The sequence below is a fragment of the Rhinatrema bivittatum genome, chromosome 1 (assembly GCF_901001135.1).
Source record: "Rhinatrema bivittatum chromosome 1, aRhiBiv1.1, whole genome shotgun sequence".
Lineage (NCBI taxonomy): Eukaryota > Metazoa > Chordata > Amphibia > Gymnophiona > Rhinatrematidae > Rhinatrema > Rhinatrema bivittatum.
In genome coordinates this window covers 707,300,238-707,322,557 of record NC_042615.1, presented here as the reverse complement: position 1 = coordinate 707,322,557, position 22,320 = coordinate 707,300,238, and the positions used below count along the sequence as shown (strand labels likewise).

General features: G+C 42.8%; 1 protein-coding gene across 1 annotated transcript in view; it reads right to left on the bottom strand.

Moving 5' to 3' along the window:
* ADAMTS6 (ADAM metallopeptidase with thrombospondin type 1 motif 6) overlaps positions 1 to 22,320 on the bottom strand; it is an 894,781-nt gene that overhangs the window by 225,946 nt on the left and 646,515 nt on the right. Inside the window, exon 20 of the mRNA XM_029576285.1 lies at positions 15,560 to 15,698. Coding sequence (XP_029432145.1) covers positions 15,560 to 15,698 — 139 coding nt within the window. The remainder of the gene's footprint in view (positions 1 to 15,559; positions 15,699 to 22,320) is intronic.

Here is a 22,320-nt window from a genome sequence, read left to right as displayed (position 1 = left end):
AAGTGCAAGGTGATGCATATAGGGAAAAATAACCCATGCTATAGTTAAACAATGTTAGGTTCCATATTAGGTGCTACAACCCAAGAAAGAAATCTAGGCATCATAGTGATAACACATTAAAATCGTCGGTTCAGTGTGCTGCGGCAGTCAAAAAAGCAAACAGAATGTTGGGAATTATTAGAAAGGGAATGGTGAATAAAACGAAAATGTCATAATGCCTCTGTATCGCTCCATGGTGAGACCACACCTTGAATACTGTGTACAATTCTGGTCGCCACATCTCAAAAAAGATATAATTGCGATGGAGAAGGTACAGAGAAGGGCTACCAAAATGATAAGGGGAATGGAACAGCTCCCATATGAGGAAAGACTAAAGAGGTTAGGACTTTTCAGCTTGGAGAAGAGACGGCTGAGGGAGGATATGATAGAGGTGTTTAAAATCATGAGAGGTCTAGAACAGGTAGATGTGAATCGATTTTTTACTCTTTTGGATAATAGAAAGACTAGGGGGCACTCCATGAAGATAGTATGTGGCACATTTAAAACTAATCGGAGAAAGTTATTTTTTACTCAATGCACAATTAAACTCTGGAATTTGTTGCCAGAGGATGTGGTTAGTGCAGTTAGTATAACTTTTTTAAAAAAAGGATTGGATAAGTTCTTAGAGGAGAAGCCCATTACCTGCTATTAATTAAGTTGACTTAGAAAATAGCCACTGCTATTACTAGAAACGGTAACATGGAATAGACTTAGTTTTTGGGTACATGACAGGTTCTTATGGCCTGGATTGGCCACTGTTGGAAACAGGATGCTGGGCTTGATGGACCCTTGGTCTGACCCAGTATGGCATGTTCTTATGTTCTTATGTGCACTCTTTTTTTTTTCCCAGAAAAAATTTTAATATATTTAAAAAATAAAATACAGTATATCAGGAGAAAATGCAAAAAGGGGAAGTGATAGTAAACATGTTCAGTTAGTTAGCATTTTAAAGTCTACAATAGTTACTTTTGCTGCCTTAATACTGGATCTTTCTAAGTTACATCAAACCATCACAATTTCAGGTTTGTGAGAAACACTTGTTTCAATTTTTATGATGGCTGTCACACTTACAGCATTAGAATAACAAATTGAGATCATTATTTAAGATATCAAATAATGATCTACCATTATAAAATGTAAATACAGGATGTAAACATGCCAGCAAGCACTCATCTACTGTGAGTAACATAATCTGAGGGAGCGACAAAAGCTGAGAAGGGAAGTGGCCTAAGGGCTTGGGTGATGTTTGCTTAGATTGGTTCTGATTTTTGAGCAAAGAGGGATAGGAGTTGCACTGTGGCATGATAAACTTTATTTTCTGAGAATTCTTCATTAGATTTAATTACCACACAAACTTTACTTCTTGAGCAGCTTGACCACGAATGCAGGACATATTCAAATCAAAATTAAAACTGCATAGAAGGCTGCTGATGCGGTGAAGCATTGAAGGTGAGGGTGCATCTGGTCAGGACATTGATTTTCTGTAGAATATTCCCACCAGAAACATGGATCATCAGGAAAATTTAGGATAATGGGGGATTGGAGGGAGAGGGAGTGGGGGTGAGGGGGTCTGAGCTAGGGAAGGTATTATGAATGGGGTGGCAGAGGGAAGAGAAATGCAGAGCTAGCTTAAAAAGAATACAGGTTAAAAGCAGTCTATAAAAATGCTATCGTTGAATATTAGAGGGTGGAATATTTCTACAAAGAGATAATTGTCATTTAAGGAGGTAAAATATCAAGGGCAGATATTGTGTCAGTGCAAGACACCCATTTGAGGAAAGCTGGTGAGAGATGTTTGAAGCGCATTGATCCCTATAAGTAAAACACTACACCTACTATTTGGCTCTATATTCCACATATTTCCAGGACAGACAGGATACTGATGAATTCAACATTTATGGGGGAGGGTTAAAGCAGCTGAGACTGAGAGTGTGGTCTGGACAGACCACGCCCCAATATAGATGTAATTACAAGGGCTCTGGGGCGGGGCGGGGGGACCTTTTTGAGGCTAAATTATCTGCTTTTGAGTGATGACTGGATCTGTGCAAATAGAGGCAGAAATTAAAGAATATTTTTAAGTTAACAGAGGGAATGTAAAGTCTACAATAATTCAGGATTGTCTGAAAGCTGTCTTGAAGGTCAAACTTATATAATAGGCTTAGTACAAGAAAAACGAAAAAGAAAGAGGGGTCATTTCATTGTAAAATTCAATTAAAGGGTTAGGAACACCACAATGAATCCCATCAAGAAAGTTCTGGGTCAAATGGAGCAGAAGAGAGGGAAATTGAGATCCTTTTTTTGTGGACTCAATTGGTTACCAATTATGGTTTAGCAAAACAAGTTTATTTTGAACATGGAACTAGAGCATCTAAATTACTAGCCATTAATTAAAGAAAAGGGTGGCACAAACTCGCTTCATACACATTAGAGACAAGGAGGGGCTTTTCATTTTTTATCCTAGTGAGATAGAACATAGATTACAAGAGTTTTATAAAAAAACTTTATTTGCTTGAAGTAGATATTTGGGATGATTTCACTGAATTATTTCTGGAAGATATGGACTTACCTGGTTTATCACAAGATCAACGGGAAAGACTCGATAAGGAAATCTCTGATCAGAAAATACTTATGGCTTTAAAAGGGGAAATACTTATGGCTATAAAAGCTTTGAAAGCAAATAAATCACCTACAGGCCGATACAGTACAGTGCATTTTCCCTTACCGCTTATTCAGTAAGGGGAGGAAAACGCGCGTCCAACCCGCGGCACCTAATAGCGCCCTCAACATGCAAATGCATGTTAATGGCCCTATTAGGTATGCGCGCGGGATACAGAAAGTAAAATGTGCAGCCAAGCCGCACATTTTACTTTCAGAAATTTCCGGCACCGGGAAAATGCACAGAAAAGCAGTAAAAACTGTTTTTCTGTGCACCCTCCGACTTAAGATCATAGCGATAGAGTAAAAAAAGCAAAGAGTAAAAAAAGTAAAATAAATAAATAAATAAATTTGAATTCGACCCGCAGCTGTCGGGCCGAAAACCGGACGCTCAATTTTGCCAGCGTCCGGTTTCTGAGCCCGTGGCTGTCAGCGGGCTCGAGAACCGACGCCGGCAAAATTGAGCGTTGGCTGTCAAACTCGCTGACAGCCGCTGTTCCTGTCAAAAAGGAGGCACTAGGGACGCGCTAGTGTCCCTAGTGCCTCCTTTTACCCGGATCTACCGCCGGACCTCATTTAAATACTGAATCGCGCGCACCGGCGAGTGGCCGGTGCGCGCGCCAGGAGGGAGGGCGTTCACCCGCTCTCCCGCAGACTTTACTGTATCAGCCCGCTAGTCTAGATGAGTTTATGGCACAATTTTACAAGAGATTTGGGAAGTTGTTGGTACGTCAGCTGAAGGAGGCATTTAATTCCCATTTGGTTGAGGGGGGATCTTCCACCTTCAATGAGATTAGCAGGTATCTCTATTATACTGAAGGAGGGGAAAGATAGGGTAACTCATATAGGCCTATTTCCCTTCTAAACATAGGCATGAAGATCTTGGTAAAAATACCGGCAGACAGGTTTTACATGTGTAAATGCACTTTATGCATGTGTAAGTGGGCTTTTGAAAATGGCTACAATGTATGCCATTGAATTTTTCAATAGGTTTTGTACATGTCAGTGAACTTTATGAGAGTAAATGGCTTTTGAAAATTACTACGATAGTATATTACATTTACGCAACTAACTCCTATGAAAATTACCTCCAATATTTGGAGAATGCTTAATTTAGTTTGGGCAGCAACAGATGCCGAAAAAGCTTTTGACAGAACATTAAGAGAAGCTAGACCTTATAGTAATTTTAGGACATGAGTAGCAAAGTTATATGCCCCGCCTGAGGCCTGACTTAAAATTAATGGGGGATATTCTCTCACTTTCTCATTGAAGAGAGGAACCAGACAAAGGTGTCCTTTGCCTCCTCTGCTTTTTGCCTTAGTAATGGAACCCTTGGTGGCTAGGGTGAGAAGGAACCCTAACATTAAAGGAATAAACATAGGGAGGGAAGAATTTAAAATTTCTTTATTTGCAGATGACATTGTATTTATATTGGCTAATCCTACTACTTCTTTACAATTTTGATAAATTAACTCAAATGATTTTAGAGAATTTTGGACTTAAAGTTAACATGAGTAAATCTGAAATCCTAAATATTAATATCCCAGAACAGCTAGAGTGTTGAAAAGTAATTTTCCATTTAAGTGGGCAAAAGACCAGTTAAATTATTTAGGGGTGAAAATTGTGGTCAGTGGGACACAATATAGAAGGCTAAGTATACTCCACTGTTAGAGGATATTTATAGTGATTTACAGGTTTGAACAGCAACAAATCTGTCATGGTTGGGCAGAACTGCAACCATAAAAATGAATGAGCTGCCTCAATTATGCTATATTTTCAAGCCTTACCAACTGAACTGTCTAAAGAAATATTAAATAAGATTCAGAAGACGTTTTTGATTGTGAGAACAAAATCCACCTAGGTTACCAAAAGAGATTTTGTTTTGGCCTAAAGGGATGGAAGGCTTGGAAGACCCTAAGGTAGAGAAATATTATAAAGCAGCACAGTTACGAGCAATACCAGAACAACCAAAAGAGTGAAGCATTGAGTTCAATTTGAGTAATTCTTTCTGGGGAGGACTCCTATTTCTTATTACCCATGGATCCCTTGAGAGTGCAGCAACCCCACATTATTATAAAATCCATACACTAGAAATAAAATCAGTCTCTGGGACAGAGTTAAGGGAAGCATTTTGGTTTGCAGTAGGCTTTCTCTTTTAACTCCTATTCAATATAGATTTTTTACCGGGGGAGGAAATGGGCCTCTATATGAGGTGGGAGATGCAGGGGTTATATAGGTTAGGGCAATTATTAAGTAAAGAGGGAGTATGGGATCTGTTTGCATACTTTCAGGTCAGGCATTTTATAGAGCATAAAATAGGAAAACTATTTGTAAGAAAGGATAAAACAATGTTTGAAGGGCTTTGTATATTACACCAGGATTACTTAAAGGCTTTATATCAATGGTTAATGAAGAAATTACTTAACTGATAATTTCGTTTTCCTTAGTGTAGACAGATGAACTCAGGACCAGTGGGTTTATGCTCCCCCGCCAGCAGATGGAGATGGAGTAAGCTGATGTTACAGTATATATAGTCCTGCAGTGACCCCAGCCTGCCAATATTCTCTTCAAAACCAACTGTGGCCAGACTTGCAAAAAACGTGATTAAAACAGGCAACCATAACTGTACCCAACCAACAAGAAACACGGAACTCAAGTAAGATTCTAGGCCCCATATCCCCATAGAAGGACTATTGACACACTCATGCGGCAGCTGAGGGCGGGAAGCTGAGTCCATCTGTCCTCATTAAGGAAAATGAAATTATCAGGTAAGTAATTTCTCCATTTCCTAGCATGTACACAGATGGACTCAGGACCAGTGGGATGTACCAAAGCTACTTCCCGACAGTGTGGGAAGCTGCCCTCAGTCCAGTCAACACCATATGTGCAAAGGATGCAGCCTCCCGGGCCTGTACATCCAGATGATAAAACCTGGAAAAAGTGTGTAAGGAGGACCAAGTTGCAGCTTGGCAGATATCAATAGGAAACAACAAACCAACTTCTGACCATGACACTGCCTGAGCCCTAGTGGAATGACCCTAACCTGAATAGGCAACGGCTTTTCAGCATCCACATACACAGCCTTGATTATCTCCTTAATCCAGCGAGCTATGTAGCCCGCGAAGCTGAACTGCTCTGCTTTCTCCTGCCATGGAGAACAAACAGTAGATCCTTTTTTCGAAAAAAGTTCAGAAACCTCCTGATACTGCACAAGTCTCTTCATGTCCAAAGAGCTCAAGAGGCAATACTCCTCTGCATCCCTGACCTGATGGACTGATTCAAATGAAAGTCTGAGACTACCTTGGGGAAGAAGGATGGAACAAAATGCAGCTGTAACACCCCCAGGGTCAACCGAAGGAATGGCTCCTAGCAAGTCAAGGCTTGCAGCTCAGAAATTCGATGCGCTGAACATATAGCCTCCAGGAACACAGTCTTTAAGGTCAATAACCGCAAGGAAAGGCTATGGAGCGGTTGGAACATAGGGCCTGCCATAAAATCCAGCACCAAGTCAAGACTCCACAAGGGAACCAGTAACAGATGAGATGACAATGAACAACCATTCACCTGGCTCTTGAAAAGGGTAAGAGCTGCAACCTGCACCTTCAAGGAATTTATTCAATCCATCCTGCAAAAAGTCCAGCATGAGTGGGATAATAACTGAATGAGGAAGAACACCACGCACCTCACACCAGCCCTCAAAAACTCTCCAACCCACACATAAACCAAGGAAGTGGAGAACTTGCGAGCACGGAGTAAGGTGGCAATCACCATAGCGGAATAACCATGCTTCAACAGGTGAACCCTCTCGAGGTCCAAACCGTAAGACAGAACCGAGTCAGATCCTCGTAAAGAACTGGTCCCTGCTGTAATAGATCCATGTGCAGCGGAAGACGAAGGGGGGTCTCCACCAGAAGTCTTTGGAAATCCACACATCACAGATGCCTGGGCCAGTCTGGTGCCACCAGGAATACTAGTCTCCTGTGGCGAATTATCCTGTCCAGCAAGAGCCATGGAGGAAAGGCATAAAGTAATCTGTCTTCCATTCAGACCTGTATGAGATTGTCTATTCCCAGGGACCATGGATCTCCTGCAACTGTAGAATAGAGGAACCTTCGAATTGCGAGAAGTTGCCAGCAGGTCTAGGAATGGAAAGCCCCAGCAATCCACAATCAACTGAAACACCTCAGCTGAAAAACCAACTCTCCTGGGTACAGACTTTCCCTGCTTAGAAAGTCCGCTCCTATATTGTCTTTTCTTGCAATGTGAGAGGCCGAGATCATCTGCAGATGACCTTCCGCCAATATCATAAGCTGGTCTATTTCCTGCGACACTGGCTGGCTCTTGTTTCCTCCCTGGTGATTGATGTAGGCCACCATCGTCGCATTGTCCGACATCACGCAAACAGCTTGAACCTGTAGACTTTGGCTGAACTGGAAGCATGCCAGCCATACCGTCCAGACAATTGATGTTTCAGCAGGACCCTTCAGTACTCCATTGCCCTTGGGCCATCAACTCCAGACATTAAGCCTTCCATCCATGGAGAATCACATCTGTCATGAGTACCAACCAGGTCAGAGAGGATAAGGGAACTTCCTTTCCCAGAAGGTTCTCCTACACCACCCTTGGAAGCGGGTGCAGACTTCCATCGGCAAGTGGAGCTGAATTGCATAGTCCTGAGTCTGCAGGTTCCAACGAGACAGCAGAGAGCATTGAAGAGGATGCATATCTGCCCTCACCCACAGCACCACTTCAAGGGTTGCCGCCATCAAGCCGAGTACCTGGAGGTAGGACCACTCCTTTGGGCACATAGTGTTCGCCAACTGATGCATTTGAGACATCAATTTCTGAATCTGAATTTCCGGTAGGAAAACTTTGTCTTTCCCCATGTCAAACCAGACCCCCAGATACTCCAACGACTGGGATGGCTTGAAGATTGCTCTTGGTCAGGTTCACCACCCAACTGAGCTCCTGCAATAAGGAGATCACCTTGTGTATCACCAGGCAGCTCTCTTCTTGAGTCTTGGCTCGAATCAGTCAGTCATCCAAATACTGTTGCACCAGGATCCCTTCTCTTCACAAGGCTGCCACTACGACCACCATAACCTTGGAAAATGTTCTGGGAGTGGTGGCTAGACCAAAGAGCAGTGCCCCAAACTGATAATGATGTCCCAACACCGCAAAGTGTAGAAAGCGTTGGTGCCCCAATCGGGTGGGAATATGAAGGTAAACCTCTGACAGATACAGGGTCATCAGAAATTCCCCTGACTGCACCGCCATTATCACAGAGCATAAGGTTTCCATGTGAAAATGAGTCATTTTAAATGACGGTTGACCCTCTTGAGACCCAGGATGGGATGAAAGGAGCCCTCTTTCTTGGGCACAACAAAATTAATGGAATATTGCGTCATACTTTCTTGAGATGTGGGCACCGAAACCACAGCTGTCAGCCTGAGGAGCTTTTAAAACGTGAACAACACTGCCTGCTTCTTCTGTGGAGAGTGGCAAGAGGACACCAAGAACATGTCCCGAGAAATACTGTGATCTTGAGCCACCTCTGATAAAAGAGAGAGAGAGAGATGTCCCCTATCTCTTATTCCTGAAGGTGGGTTGGCAAACCTTCATTGAGAGAATGGGAGGGTCCACAACCTGAGACTGTGCCTTGGCTGTCACAAATGCCTGGATCCTGTAGCATGACCTCTGCATAAAGAGACACTGCACCTGTCTCTTATACTCCAGCAAACAAGGAACTGGAGATTTGCTCCACTTGCTGGCCAGGTTCTCCAACTCATCAAACAATAGCGACCTGTTAAAAGGCAATTTGGTGAGATTAGCCTTGGAGGACGTATTGGCCGACCAATTTCTCAACCATAACTGGTGCCTGGCCACCACAATCAAAGTCATCCCTCTGGACAAGGTGTGGACCAAGGAACAGCCCACATCAGCCAAAAAGGCAGCAGCTGGTACCATAACAGTGCTAGAATTTACACCAGAGTCAGCAACTTCCTGGGGGAGAAGCAAACAAGAGTGAGCCACTAAGGAACAACATGAAGCGATGCAAGGTCACTGCTACAGCTTCAAACACCTGCTCAAAGATAGTCTCAATCTTGCTAACATGAGCATCCATCAAGGCCTTTCCTCCTTCTACGGGAACAATGGTCTGTATGGAGACTACACACACAAGGTCATCTACCTTCAGAAAATGGAAGTGTTCTCTCACCACTGAATCCAGAGACTAAGGCCTTCAAAAATCCGACCCCTTTGGAAATAACTTCTGGGGCACCGCACTAAGCTCAATCAATTCTTGAATGGCTTCCATCACAAGGCAAAAACAAGAGGCTTTATGCAAGGAAACCAAACTAGGATTTCTTCTTTGCTCATAAACAGAATCTGCCCCAGGAACTCCAAGCATTGTCAAGGTCTGGGAAAACAGAGCTAGCAGTTCATCTCTATGAAAGAGCCATCACATAGTTCTCTATGGCTCCAATCAGGGTTGGGGATGGGAGGGGTTCCTCATCCAGAGGACCCGCTGCCATTTGATGGGCACTGTGGCATTGAAAAAAAGCAGAACCACCCATACCGAGAGGCATCTGAGGACTCCTTACTGAGCCACCTTCCCCTGATGAGGAACAGTTAGGGGAGGACCAAGGTCAGGCGCCCCACCTGAGACGTCTTTAACCAGACCACATCCGACTGGGAAAAACCAGGCTTAGCTAAAAACAGAGGAAGACAAGGCACTCTGAGTCTCCAAGCAACTCTGGCACAAAGCAGCAGGCACTCCAGGGGAAATGCCCGAAAAGAACAGGTAGTGCAAAGATAAGGCGCTTAGGCTTCTGAGGCACAGGCGCTATCATGGCTGACAATGCGCTGAGCGGCAGCCAGAGGCATGCATCTAGCTGCTTTTTTGCGCCCAAAAATTATGCGCCAATACTTATGTGCACACACCTCGGTGCTCAACTATATGCCCAAAAATTATGTGGCCAAGACTTATGCGCGCACACCTAGTTGCTCACCCAGGCAACCAAAATGAGAGCGCACAAAAACTCAAGCACACAGTGCCATTTGAGCGCTGATTGAAGCACAGGGCCAGTAGGTGGTGCTTAATGGGTGCGCTCTAAATTCAAGGCTATACTGTGCACAACTGGATGCACAGCGAGACATACACGCCGGACTGATAAGTCAGTAAAGGGCAGCCTCAGAAAGCGCGCAAAAAGACATTGCAGCCTACCACACTGCGCACAGAAAAAAGCCTTGGAATGGGGCCTAGTCTACCGAGGATGTTCAACCTGCCAGGTTGCCCATGTCCCTCGATCTCCCACGGAGCGGGTCGAACATCAGAACAGCATGCCGAGCTCAGAGACTGAGCGGGAGAAGGAAGCCCTGCACAGTAAAACCTCCCGCTAAGTCTCTGTATATAATCATCTTCTTATTTTTCTTTTTCTTTTATTTTTTTTTAAACTTACTGGAGCTTAGCCTTACCTGGCTGAATACAGAGATGGTCTCCAGCTGCAGGGGGAGAAATTGCTGTCACCGTCATGCTCAGCTTCCTGCACCCACTGCCTTTCAGCCACTCAAACAACTAAATCCATGCCGGCAAAACCAGATACCGGACCAAAGCACACCTCTGAGGGACCACGGAAATCACCTCAGGAATTCTCAACTGGGGGAGGGACCTTTAGGTATAACCGCAGGAGAGCAGGGCTTTCTTTTCCTTAATTTAAATTTCAAATTTCTCCTTCCAAAAAACTTGAAGCAATCCCCATAGGGAGAAGCATGCCTACCATCTGCTGGAGACGGAGAATAATGGCAGGCTGGGGTCAGTGCAGCACTATATATTACTATGATGTCAGCTTGCTACATCTCCATCTGCTGGAGGGGGAGCATAAACCCACTGGTCCTGAGTCCATCTGTCTACACGCTAGGAAACAGGGTATTGACCCTTCTACCAGCTGGGAAATTTAAACATGAAACAGCTTGGGAAGGGGACGAATGTTATCATGAATGAAGATGACTGGGTGGAGATCAGGGCAGGATTAGCAAAATCTTCTATTTCTGCTCAGCTGACAGAGAACTCTTACAAAATGTACTATAGCTGGTACCTTATACCATATAGACTGTGTAAAATATCCAATACTGAAGGAACTGTGGTGAAACAGGTACAATGGACATATTTAGTGGGAGTACACTATAACAGTGTTTGGATTGTGAACCCTTGTTGCTATGGAGCGGTTGACTCTTCCTACAGGGGAGGCCTTGAAGATCCTCCCCAACAGCTGACGGGACTGGCCAGGTGCGAGACTAGCCTAGGGCTTCACTTTTACCAGCCCCTTTCCCCTTAGGTTGAGCCCTTGGGTTCCAGGGGTGAGCAGGACTTAGACTAGAGTCTTGTGAAGAGTGGTGCAGTGGGAAGTCCCGGTCATGGCTAGGGTCATGGCTAGACTTTATTGTTCTAATTTTATGTATGTAATCATGTATATCGCTTAGGCCAATTGTGTTAAGTGATTAATAAATTTTTAAAAAATGAAAAAAAAAATGGTTCAGGCTCTGGTCAGAAGCAGGCAGTATGCGAGAATAATAAAGGTCCAGGCTGTAGTCTGAAACAGGTGGCAGGCAAGAATGGTCAAAGTCCAGGCTGAGGTCAATCTGAAAGTCAGCCTGAGGAGAGGCTTGGCTAGGAACAAGGCAGGCAGGCAGGGCCAGAGAGATGAGGCAGGAAGGCAAGGCTGGAGAAACGAGGTATGCAGGCAAGGCTGGAACTGGAACATTGGGTTAGGCAGGCAGGAACAGGAGCACACGATGCAGCAACTCACACTACAAGGCTGAAGTCTGAGGCAATGAGTAAGTGTCAATAGGCTCTTTATATATGTCACGGAATCTAATCAATGGTTTTTTTCCCCACCTAGGCCTTTAAATGACAGTGAGTCCCACACGCGCACATCTAAGTGCATCAGGAGGAAGAGGGAGTGGCAATGTCTAGCCGCAAAGCCAGGCGGGGAGTCTGAGTGAGTGCGCTGGCTCACAAGGGCAAACATAACAGTTTCCTTTTGGAAGAAAATGCAGAAAAAATAAAAGTAATAATGGAGTGTAATGCAAAATATTTTTTGCTTAAATCGTTAATAGAAGAAGCTTCGAAAATCCAGTCTAAGATAAAGTCACAGATTTTGTCAGCTGACAAATACGAGATTGCGGATCATTGGGAAAAAAGCGTATTCACCTGGTTTTCTGGCATTCTTCAGTATACAATATGGAAAAATGAACTGCAATAAGAAGGGACACTATGCTTAAGTCTGTGCACTTTTGGAAGCCTTTTGAAAGATAGTATGAAAATAATGCCAAGGAATTTGGGGAAGGGGAAGGGGTGGGAAATTAAGAACTATTTCCTGATTTGATTCTGCTGCACATATTGGCATTTTGTATTTCCCTCTTGAAAATTCAATAAAAGTTTAAATTAAAAAAAAATTTAAATATAGGATACAAAATGTATCTTGCCTAACCAAATATTTAATTATGGGTTATGCAATTCTTGTTAAGTTTTAAGGCAGTGGTTTCCAAACCTGCTCTCAGGGACCCTAAATTAGTCAGTTATTCAGAATATCCACAATAAATAAGCATACACTGCATCCATGGTTTGGGAACCAATGTTTTAACTTCTCTCTCTCTCTTAGATGCATGAGGTGAAATGAATAATGAAAAAATACTTTATAACCATAATTTCTGCTATGCAAAGGAAACATAACAATAGACCTTATTTACTCACCTATTGTCCCCTTAGACACAGGGAGGGCAATTTTCAAAGCGACTTCTGCAGGTAAAACTGTGTATTAAATATAGAAATCATCTTTTACAAAACTGCTCGCCCAATATGAGGATATGATATTGCCCTTGTATCCCTGGTGAGAACTCACTTGGAATACTGTGTACAAGTCTGGAGACTGCATCTTCAATAGGAGGATGGAATCGGTCCAGAGGGTGGCTACTAAAATGGTCAGCGGTCTTCGTTCTAAAGCTTATGGGGATAGACTTAAAGATCTAAACATGTATACCCTATAGGAAAGGCAAGATAAAGGACATATGATGCAGACATTCAAATGTCTCAAAGGTTTCCATGCACCGGACATGAATCTTTTTTAATGGAAAGGAGGCTCTAGGAACAAGGGGTCATGAGCTGAGGGAGAATAGGGTTAGATTCAGGAGTAATCTGATGAAATATTCCTTTACAGAGAGGATAATGGATGCATGGAACAGCCTCCCAGTGGAGGTGGTGGAGACCAAAACAGTATTTGAATTCAAGAAAGCATGGGATAAATACAGGGGATCTCTAAGGAAGTGATGGGAGTTGTAGTGCTGGACTGGTTGGACAGATGGGCAGACTGGATAGGCCATATGGTCTTTTTCTGCCATCATGTTCCTAAGTTTCAAGTGCATAGATTTATTTGGACTAACCAGAGAAGCTACCAGTGGTGGGGATAGGGAGGGGTTTGGACTTATATAAATACTTTTGGATAAGTAAATGTTCTCAAAAAATTCTGCTGGGATCATTTTCAAAGTGGACTTGTGTGCCACCTCTGGCTTTCTCTCATACAGAAATACTGCCTCTGGCTCTCTATCACATCCCCACCCTCTTTCCACTACCATTTTTGCATCTCTCCACAGGTTTTGTGCCACTGTACTCCCCCCACACACTCTTTAATGTACTACCTCTCTCCCACAAGTTCTCATCATCATTATCGTCACTTTTTATTTATGTATTGCATTCCATATACATCCCTTACCCTGAATCTCTTGCACCCCCTTTAATCCCTCAGGCACACTTTTGCCCTATCACATAATAGGGGCAACTTGCGTCTGAGGCCAGTGGATACCATTTTAGAAATGGAGCAACCGGAGCCAGAGCCCTAGGGGGTTGTAAGTTGCAGATCTGGGGTCCGAGGAGGTGGGGGCAAGCCTTTGGATACCAAAGGGGTGAGGCTTGTCTTGTTTAAACTATTGTCGCCTCAGGGGTCGGAAATGGGGGTTCTCATTAGACTCCCATGGATTTGGACACTACGGTGGAGGTGGGGCCAGGTCACATGACTCCTTTAAGGAACAACCCTGGGATGCATCGGGACATGATTTAGCATTCCTATACTCCCGGGAGAATGTTAATTACAAATTTTGAGTCTAGTTAACTTTCGTCAAACAGCAAGACTTGCAAACTTTAAAGCAAAATGTTTTATTAAATTAGCATATGAGTTCAATATTAATGAGCTGATATGGATGCACCTGCATGCAAATCAGTTCCTTAAAGTACTTGTATCGTGCCAGGTTAAGTAATAGATAATGCATTTAGGGGCTGATGCAATACAGTGCGCTTAGCCCAGCGCACTGTATAACCCATTTGTCAGTGAAAGGACCAATCCCCTTTCAGGACAGCCTTCTAAAAGGTGATTGGTCCTTTCACTGACATGTGACAGTAAAGGGACCAAGCAGCAATAAGTAAAGGAGTGAATAAATTAATATTAAGTGCCCGACACTTTAATATTGATTTATTAACTCCTTCTGGTGCCCCTAGTCAGGTTCGGAGAATGGACGCTGAATTTATCAGCCCCCATTTTCCTAACCCCTGCATGTGTGCTGGTTAGGAAACCAGATGCTGATAAATTCAGCGCCCGTTTTCTTAACCGGCAGACAGCCACCGACAGCGGACCTCTCTCCCGCTCGCGCTGTCAAGGAGGTGCCTGGGGGTGCATTATGAAAGCAGGCACTGAACACACAGCGCCCACTTTCAGCGCAACATTTTTGCATCGGCCCCTTAATGTGCAGTAAGCACATAACTGCGGCTTAGTAACTGAGACCTTGGAAGTTAAAAAGTTTGATGATAACGAGATGCATCTGTGTGCAGATGTTCTGCTTCTGCATGAGGTGCCTGTGTGTGTGTGTGTATGTGTTGCTTGCCTTGGCATTTGTCACTATTATTGACAGATTTGATTAACATTGTTTTAGCAATAACAAGATGCCTTGCTTCTTCAGAAGGTCCATACAACAGTGAGAATTAGGAACGCTTACCATTTCTTACAGCAGTGTTTGGTGACTCTAACTACTTTTTATTTTATGTATTATATACATGCATTCACTTTTTACAAAATATTTCATTTAAAAAACGAATAACTTATTGAACATTTAAATGTATTTGCTCTGTACATGAAATCTTCAAAATTCTAGCTTCCATAATACAATTACAAATTAAAGATCAGAACTCTAAACCGACAAAATGGAAATTATTGCAGCACTCTCTCATATGAAAGCATAAGAGAACCCAGCAGTTATCCAGTTAACATAGCCGAATAGAGCTAAGTTAGCTGGATAAGTCAGATCTGCCCGCCTCTTTTTTTCCAGCTAGATTTTAGCCAAATATGACTTATCCAGCTAAAATCTAGTTGGATAAGTGCCCCAATATTCAAAAAGTTGGCATTTTGCTGGATAACTTGTCAATTCTCCAGCTAAATGGCTTTGAATATTGACTCCTCAATGTAGACCCTTGACATCTGCCTTCTGATTCTAGTATTCAAATAATTTCCTTCCTTAAAAGTCCTAATTCCCTTCATCGGGAAATCATCTGTGAAAGGCAAGTATCAAAAGCTGAAGCTAATCTTAGAAAAGGTCTAAGTAAAAATCTTCCACACACCAAGAGTTATTTTACAGTTTATAATATTATAAGAATCTGAAAACAAATGAAACTGCCATGTTTTTGTCATGAAAAGATAAACTCTGATAATGAAGTGATGCTGGAAGCAGAGCCAAAGGAATTGCCTTCAGTTAATCATGGAAAGAAATTTGAAGAGCAAAATGCACTGTGGCATGGTCATAGCACTCCTCCAGTATATCTTACCTCCGGCACAAGTAGCAGAGCATTCTGACCAGGGCAAGTGATTCCACGCAAAACCAACTTCATTGTCTCCGCTGCCCGTGCGTGTGATGGGAACATTAAACTTATACCTAATTCCCATATTTTGTTCTTGCAGCAGAACCTGTGGTCAGAAAACAACTGGTTATATCATTAATAAAGGCTGAGCAGATCAACACATAGGAATTTGCTATTTCTATTTCATATTTTGCATTTTCCCAAAGTTAGTCTCAAGGAAAATTAGGATAAATGTTAATGAGCCCGTTGCATTAGAACATCTTATGTCTTACTGAGTCAGAAGCAAATATCATAAGCAAACCATAATAGTTCTTGCAGGTATTTACTACTAACTGAGTGTTTTGTATTGAAAAAAAAACAAAAAGAAAACAAAACAAAACAAAAAAACCCAAAAAGTAGCCAGAAGCTAGAAATAAGCTAGGAGCAGTGTATACCTAAGTAAAAAAGTTGAATAGTTCAGCTCAGTTACTCACCTTGGAAAGGTGTTGAGGTAGTGTGATTGGGTTTGAATAGGGACCAACATTAGTTAATCAAGAGAGCAGTGAGTCACTCAGGCTGACTAACTAAGTGTTAAGGTTGTGTGTTTGATGTGAATAGGTACTATTCTTTGTTAATCAGCACAGCAGTGAGTCACTCAGGAAAACTAACTGAAGTGTACATCTCCTAAAGGATTGTTTTGCACTAATTTATCTTAGAGGCACATTATAAATTAGAAGGGAAGAGCTCAGTAACAGACATTCCTGTAGGAACACTGAGAGGAGAGGATCACCTTGCCGGTGGCTGAAATGAATCAGTAAGTTTTTGCTTGGGACATTGTCTTTTTTAAAAGTATTGGGGCAAAGTTAACTATTTGGGAATATTATTTAGTGTGTTTGTGCCTTTAATAGTCAGAAAGGCAGTGAATAAACAAGTTAGACTGTATTTTTAAATAGTTAGTCAATAAGGTAGCAGTAGGTAGTGTGTTTATTTTTAAAAGTCTGCAGAACTGAGTGTTCTCCAGACTTTTAAAGAACTGAGTGTTTGTATTTAATACTAACTGAGTGTTTGTATTGAAAAAAAAAAAACCAACCCAAAAAGTAGCCAGAAGCTAGAAATAAGCTAGGAGCAGTGTATACCTAAGTAAAAAAGTTGAATAGTTCAGCTCAGTTACTCACCTTGAAAAGGTGTTGAGGTAGTGTGATTGGGTTTGAATAGGGACCAACATTAGTTAATCAAGAGAGCAGTGAGTCACTCAGGCTGACTAACTGAAGTTAGACTGTTTGTATTTCCCAACCCTCCCACCCCTCACCCACCCACCCCTAGCTCATCCCTTAATTTATAGGCAGGTGCCACATTCACCAAAAAAAACCCCTAAAACATTAACAAAAATTTTATTGAGAATTCGATCAGACCCGGGTAGGCCACTACCAGACACATAGTGAATTCACTAATACATTTAAAGGATGTTAGACACATTCCTACTCCCATAGCAACCTAAAACTTAACTAGGAACTGATCAAAATTGAGATTAAGGCAGCAGTCCAGCAGCAAGAGGGGGGCTTCCCAGTCTTTTGCATCGAGTGTCACATGTATAATTTTTTACCCACCGGTGAGAATTGTACATGTGCATGCGATGCAAAGAGCTCCTGGCTCTCAGAGAACGAGTCCGATCTCTGGAGGCTAGAGTGGCAGACCTGGAGGAGCTGAGGCAGACAGAGAGGTATATAGATGAGACCTTCAGGGACATAGTAGTCAAGTCCCAACTTCAGACTGGCAGCCCTGGTGCTGCCTTGGAGGAAGAAGGTCTCATGATGGGAGAGCACCAACCAGGTGCAGCAGGAAAGGATCCTGTAGCAAGGACCTGCTCTCTAGGTGATGCATTGTCCTTTCGCACTGAGGATATCTCCCCAAGGTCTACTGCCCAGGAGGGAAGGGTTAGGTCGGCCATCATAGTTGGTGATTCGATTATTAGGAATATAGATAGCTGGGTGGCTGGTGGGCGCGAGGATCGCCTGGTAACATGCCTACCTGGTGCGAAGGTGGCGGACCTCACGCGTCACCTAGATAGGATTTTAGACGGGTAGATATGAATCGGTTATTTACTCTTTCGGATAGTAGAAAGACTAGGGGGCACTCCATGAAGTTAGCATGGGGCACATTTAAAACTAATCGGAGAAAGTTCTTTTGTACTCAGCGCACAATTAAACTCTGGAATTTGTTGCCAGAGGATGTGGTTAGTGCAGTTAGTATAAATGTTTTTAAAAAAGGATTGGATAAGTTCTTGGAGGAGAAGTCCATTACCTGCTATTAAGTTCACTTAGAGAACAGCCACTGCCATTAGCAATGGTAACACGGAATACACTTAGGTTTTGCGTACTTGCCAGGTTCTTATGGCCTGGATTGGCCTCTGTTGGAAACAGGATGCTGGGCTTGATGGACCCTTGGTCTGACCCAGTATGGCATTTTATGTTCTTAGGTATTCCCAAAGGGAAATTCCGCTAACTTTTAAAAGACACACACACGCACACACACATCAGTTTAATTTTTGGGTAAGGTGGGAATTTTGTTTCTGATTTTCCATACAATTTGCTGTTTATTCCCAGCTATAATTAATACGTCATTAATTTGAATAATACAACATTTAAAGAATAAGGTAATCTGAATTCAAGCAAGCATTGGATAAGCACAATGGATTGCTGAGAGAGTGGTAGGGATTGTAAACTGAGTAGTTGGTATGGATGGACAGTCTAAATAGACCATATGGTCTTTTTCTGCTGTCACATTTCTGTTTTTCTGTTTACTGTGCCAAAAAGTTGAAACAAGTAAAACCTTTAATCTAGTCCTTTAAACAAAGATATACAGACATTCTATTATACTCCCCATAAGCTATAACCTGTGGGTACTACTGCTCAATGAGTGTTATTGAGACCAGCAGCATCAAACTACAAATTGTATCACTTCCTGTCCCACCTCCTCCTACAGTCATCCTTCCCATCCAGTTTTCTGCTTCTCTTTAGGACTGGATCAGAAGAAGCAGCAGGATCTCCTTTGGAAATTCTACTTCTGAATTCTGCAGCAAAAAAAGATCTGCCATTGGTGCTGCTTGAGTTCTGACTAGATTGCGGGTGCTTTTGGTTGTGGAAGAAAGCGCACGCCACACACATCTTTCTTTTTTTTTTTTAATTTATATTTTTATTGAGAACTTAAGCACATAATACAGAAATTGAAAAACATTGTAAAACATGGTGTCAATAACTTGTACAAAATAAATAAAGTTACATTCTTTCTCAACAATGATATGGTTCATTACCCCTTTTACTACCACCCTTCACCCCTCCCCCCCTCTCGAGTAGAGCTGTGATGTTTCAGCTACGAGTAGAGAAGTGTTGTAAACCCTATAGAGCATCGAAAAGGTAAATAAAGCTCAGCCACCTGCTGGTAAGTAGTAGTAGAGCTAAGGCAAGGCATCCATGTCCCCGCTGGCGACCCTTTGAATCCAATTGTGTATGAGATACCATGTGTGTTTGTGGTGTGATCCCCCAAACCTTCCCACTGAAGCCTGTTCATGTAGATGACAAAGCCTTGATATCCTCGCTCGGACCTCTGTATTCGTAGGAAAGGCATTAGATCTCCAGCAAGATGCGAGTGTGCACCTTGCCGCCATTATGACTAAGCGTACTGTCCCTTCCAAGGCTCGTGGGAGTTCAGTAGGTAGATTCAAAAGGGTAGTCTCATTCAGGCCATTCCCTAGTGATGGCCTGAATGATGTGGGATATGCTCGACCAATACTCTGTGACCTGTGGGCAGGACCACCACATGTGATAGAAGGTACCAATTTGACCACAACCCTTCCAGCAACTGCGATCCTGTGAGGAATGGAATTTATGAATCCAGGTTGGAGAATAATACCATCGTAAGAGAATTTTACAGCTATTTTCAGCTAGAGATGTATAGGGGGAACTCTTCTTGGTATTCAGAAAGACTAAATCCCAGGTGGCTTCTGAGAGTTCCTTCCCAAGATCATCCTCCCATGCTTTCATATATGCCGGTTTGTGCGAGGGGTCCCTATTTATAAAATTATATACCTGTGATATTGCCCTACGGAGTTTATCAGCCTGATCGCACCAATTTTCCATTTGTGTCTTTCCTTGCCTTAACTCTTGGCTCACCTGTTCCGAGTGGATAGGTCGTGTAACTCCTGTAATATAGGGAAGGAAGACAGTGTGTCTCCTGTCCAAAATTGGAACAGATATTTCAAGCCTAAACGTTCCCACTGGATGAAGGCTTTGTTCTGTCTGCTGGAGGGAAATCTATTATTAGCATATATATAGGAACTATAAAAATATCTCCTGTTTCCCACCAACCTCTCTTTCCATAATTCCCACACCCGCAAAGTAGTTTGGGTCACCAACGGAATGTTCCGTATCAGGAGCCATGACTGTCGGGGTTGCCACAATAACGAACAGAGTGGCATTCTTCCAATTAAACACTGGTCTAAGGTTACCCACTGTTTCTGCTCTCCGATCCTATTTCAGTCAAAAATAGCCCTCATTTGAGCTACAGCGTAGTACCAACTAAAATTGGGAACTCCCAGTCCACCCCTTAGTTTGTGCCTGTATAATACTAATTGAGATCCGAGGTGGCTGCCTTCTCCATATATAGGAGAAGATTCTCTGTTGCCATCACTTGAAAACAATAGGCTGGACAATTATTGGCAGGGCTTGAAAGAGCCTAGTCTCGGAAGGATGTTCATCTTGACTGACGCTGTCCTGCCGAACCAGGAAAGGTACAGTGCCGACCACCTGTCTTGTCCCCAAATATTCTCCGTATAAGGGGGGGGGGGATAATTGATCTGAAACAATTCAGATAAATTATTGCTAATATAGACACCTAGATACTTAATCTTCTTTGGGGCCCATTGAAAAGGAAATAAAGCTTTTAAACTAGGGAGTTCGCTTGCAGGGATGTTAATGTTAAGGATTTCCGATTTATCCTCATTTAATAAGAAACCCAACACCCCACCAAAAGCATGTAGTTCATTAAGGACTTCTGTTAGGGATTGGGATGGATGTGTTAATGTGAACAGGACATCATCGGCAAACATAGACATTTTATAGTCAGACTCACCGATAGGGACTCCTTTAATGAGGAGATTCTTCCTGACCCGGATGGCCAAGGGCTCTAGGAAGAGTGCAAACAGTAAGGGTGAGAGGGGGCAGCCCTGCTGAGTACCACAGTTGATCTGGAATGTTTTCGTATAAATACCATTGACCTTCACCCTGGCCTGTGGTTCGTGATACAATTGGGAGAGCCAGTTTAAAAATTGTGGGCCAAATCGCATAACTTTCAAAGTGCTGAATAAGAAATCCCAATGTACCATGTCGAAGGCTTTTTCTGCATCTATCGACAACAATACAGTTGGGGTCTCCTGTCCCTGGTCCCTCTCTATTAAGTCCACTATTTTTTGAATGTTATCCGCCGCCATCCTCCCTGGGATAAATACCGCCTAGTCTGTGTGAATAAGCCGAGCAATAATGGTGTTCAGACGAGTTGTCATGATCTTAGCCAATAGTTTGAGATCCACGTTGATCAGGGAAATTGGGCGGTAAGAACCGCATTTGGTAAGATCTCTCCCTGGCTTACCCAGGATAGTGATGCCGGCTACATTTGTTCCCGTTCTAAGGGATTGTTCCGAGCCCAGGGAATTAAAAAGATCTGTCAGAGGCTGAACCACTGCTGGCGTCACCTTTTTATAGAATTGCGGGGTGAAACCGTCTAGCCCAGGCGCCTTGTTAGCTTTCAAGTCCCTTATGACCTGCTAGAGTTCCTATCTAGAAAGGCACATTCGTCCTCAATGAGAACTTGCAATTGCAAGCCCCCTAAATACGCATTAATTTGACCTACAGTAATAGTGCGTTTTGCCTCATATAGAGCACCGTAGAACTGTTGGAACCTAGCTCTAATATCTGGTGGGGATGTAATTAGAATATCGTCTATGCTTTTGATTGCTGTAATTTGATTTTGGGCCTGTTTGTGTTTCAGGTATCAAGCAAGGAGCCTCCCCAATCTGTTCCCCCATTCAAATTTTTCCTGAGGGATCAGAGCCACCTTGGAAGCCAAAATGGAGTCCTCTAGCACCTGGAGCTCATCCCTAGCTCTTTGTAATTTGGCATAAATGTGCTTGGATAGTGTCTGTTTATGTGTGGCAGAGAGAGTGTCGATTTCCATTAACAGCTTGTGCTTAGCCATCTGTTTTCGGTTTTTAACATACATGCCATGTGAGATAAGATGGCCTCGAACCACAGCCTTTAGACAATCCCAAAGGAGTGCAGGTTCCCCATGGTTGATTTGTAAATAGGTATCTATATTAGAGATGTGAATCGTTTTCCATATCGTCTTAACGATAGAAATCGTGTGGCAGGGCAAGAAAATCGTGTTAGGCACGATTTTTTAGTTAAAAAATCGTTAAAAATCGTTTTTTCCGATTAGTGCGCACTAACGGGAGTTAGTGCACACTAACTGAAAATGATACAATTTGACACTTTTCAGGTCAGTTAAGGTCAGTTTAGGAATGAATATGTATTCCTATTGGCTGCCCTCTTATTTATTCATGTTACCAAGCTTCCCACTGACAGTATATGGGGGATGGGAAATGGAAACAGTTGGTAGCTTGACAAAACAAGTAATGTGATCAGTTAATGTGACTAGAACTTGTGCCCTAACCCTGATACCAGGGGTATTGTGATCTT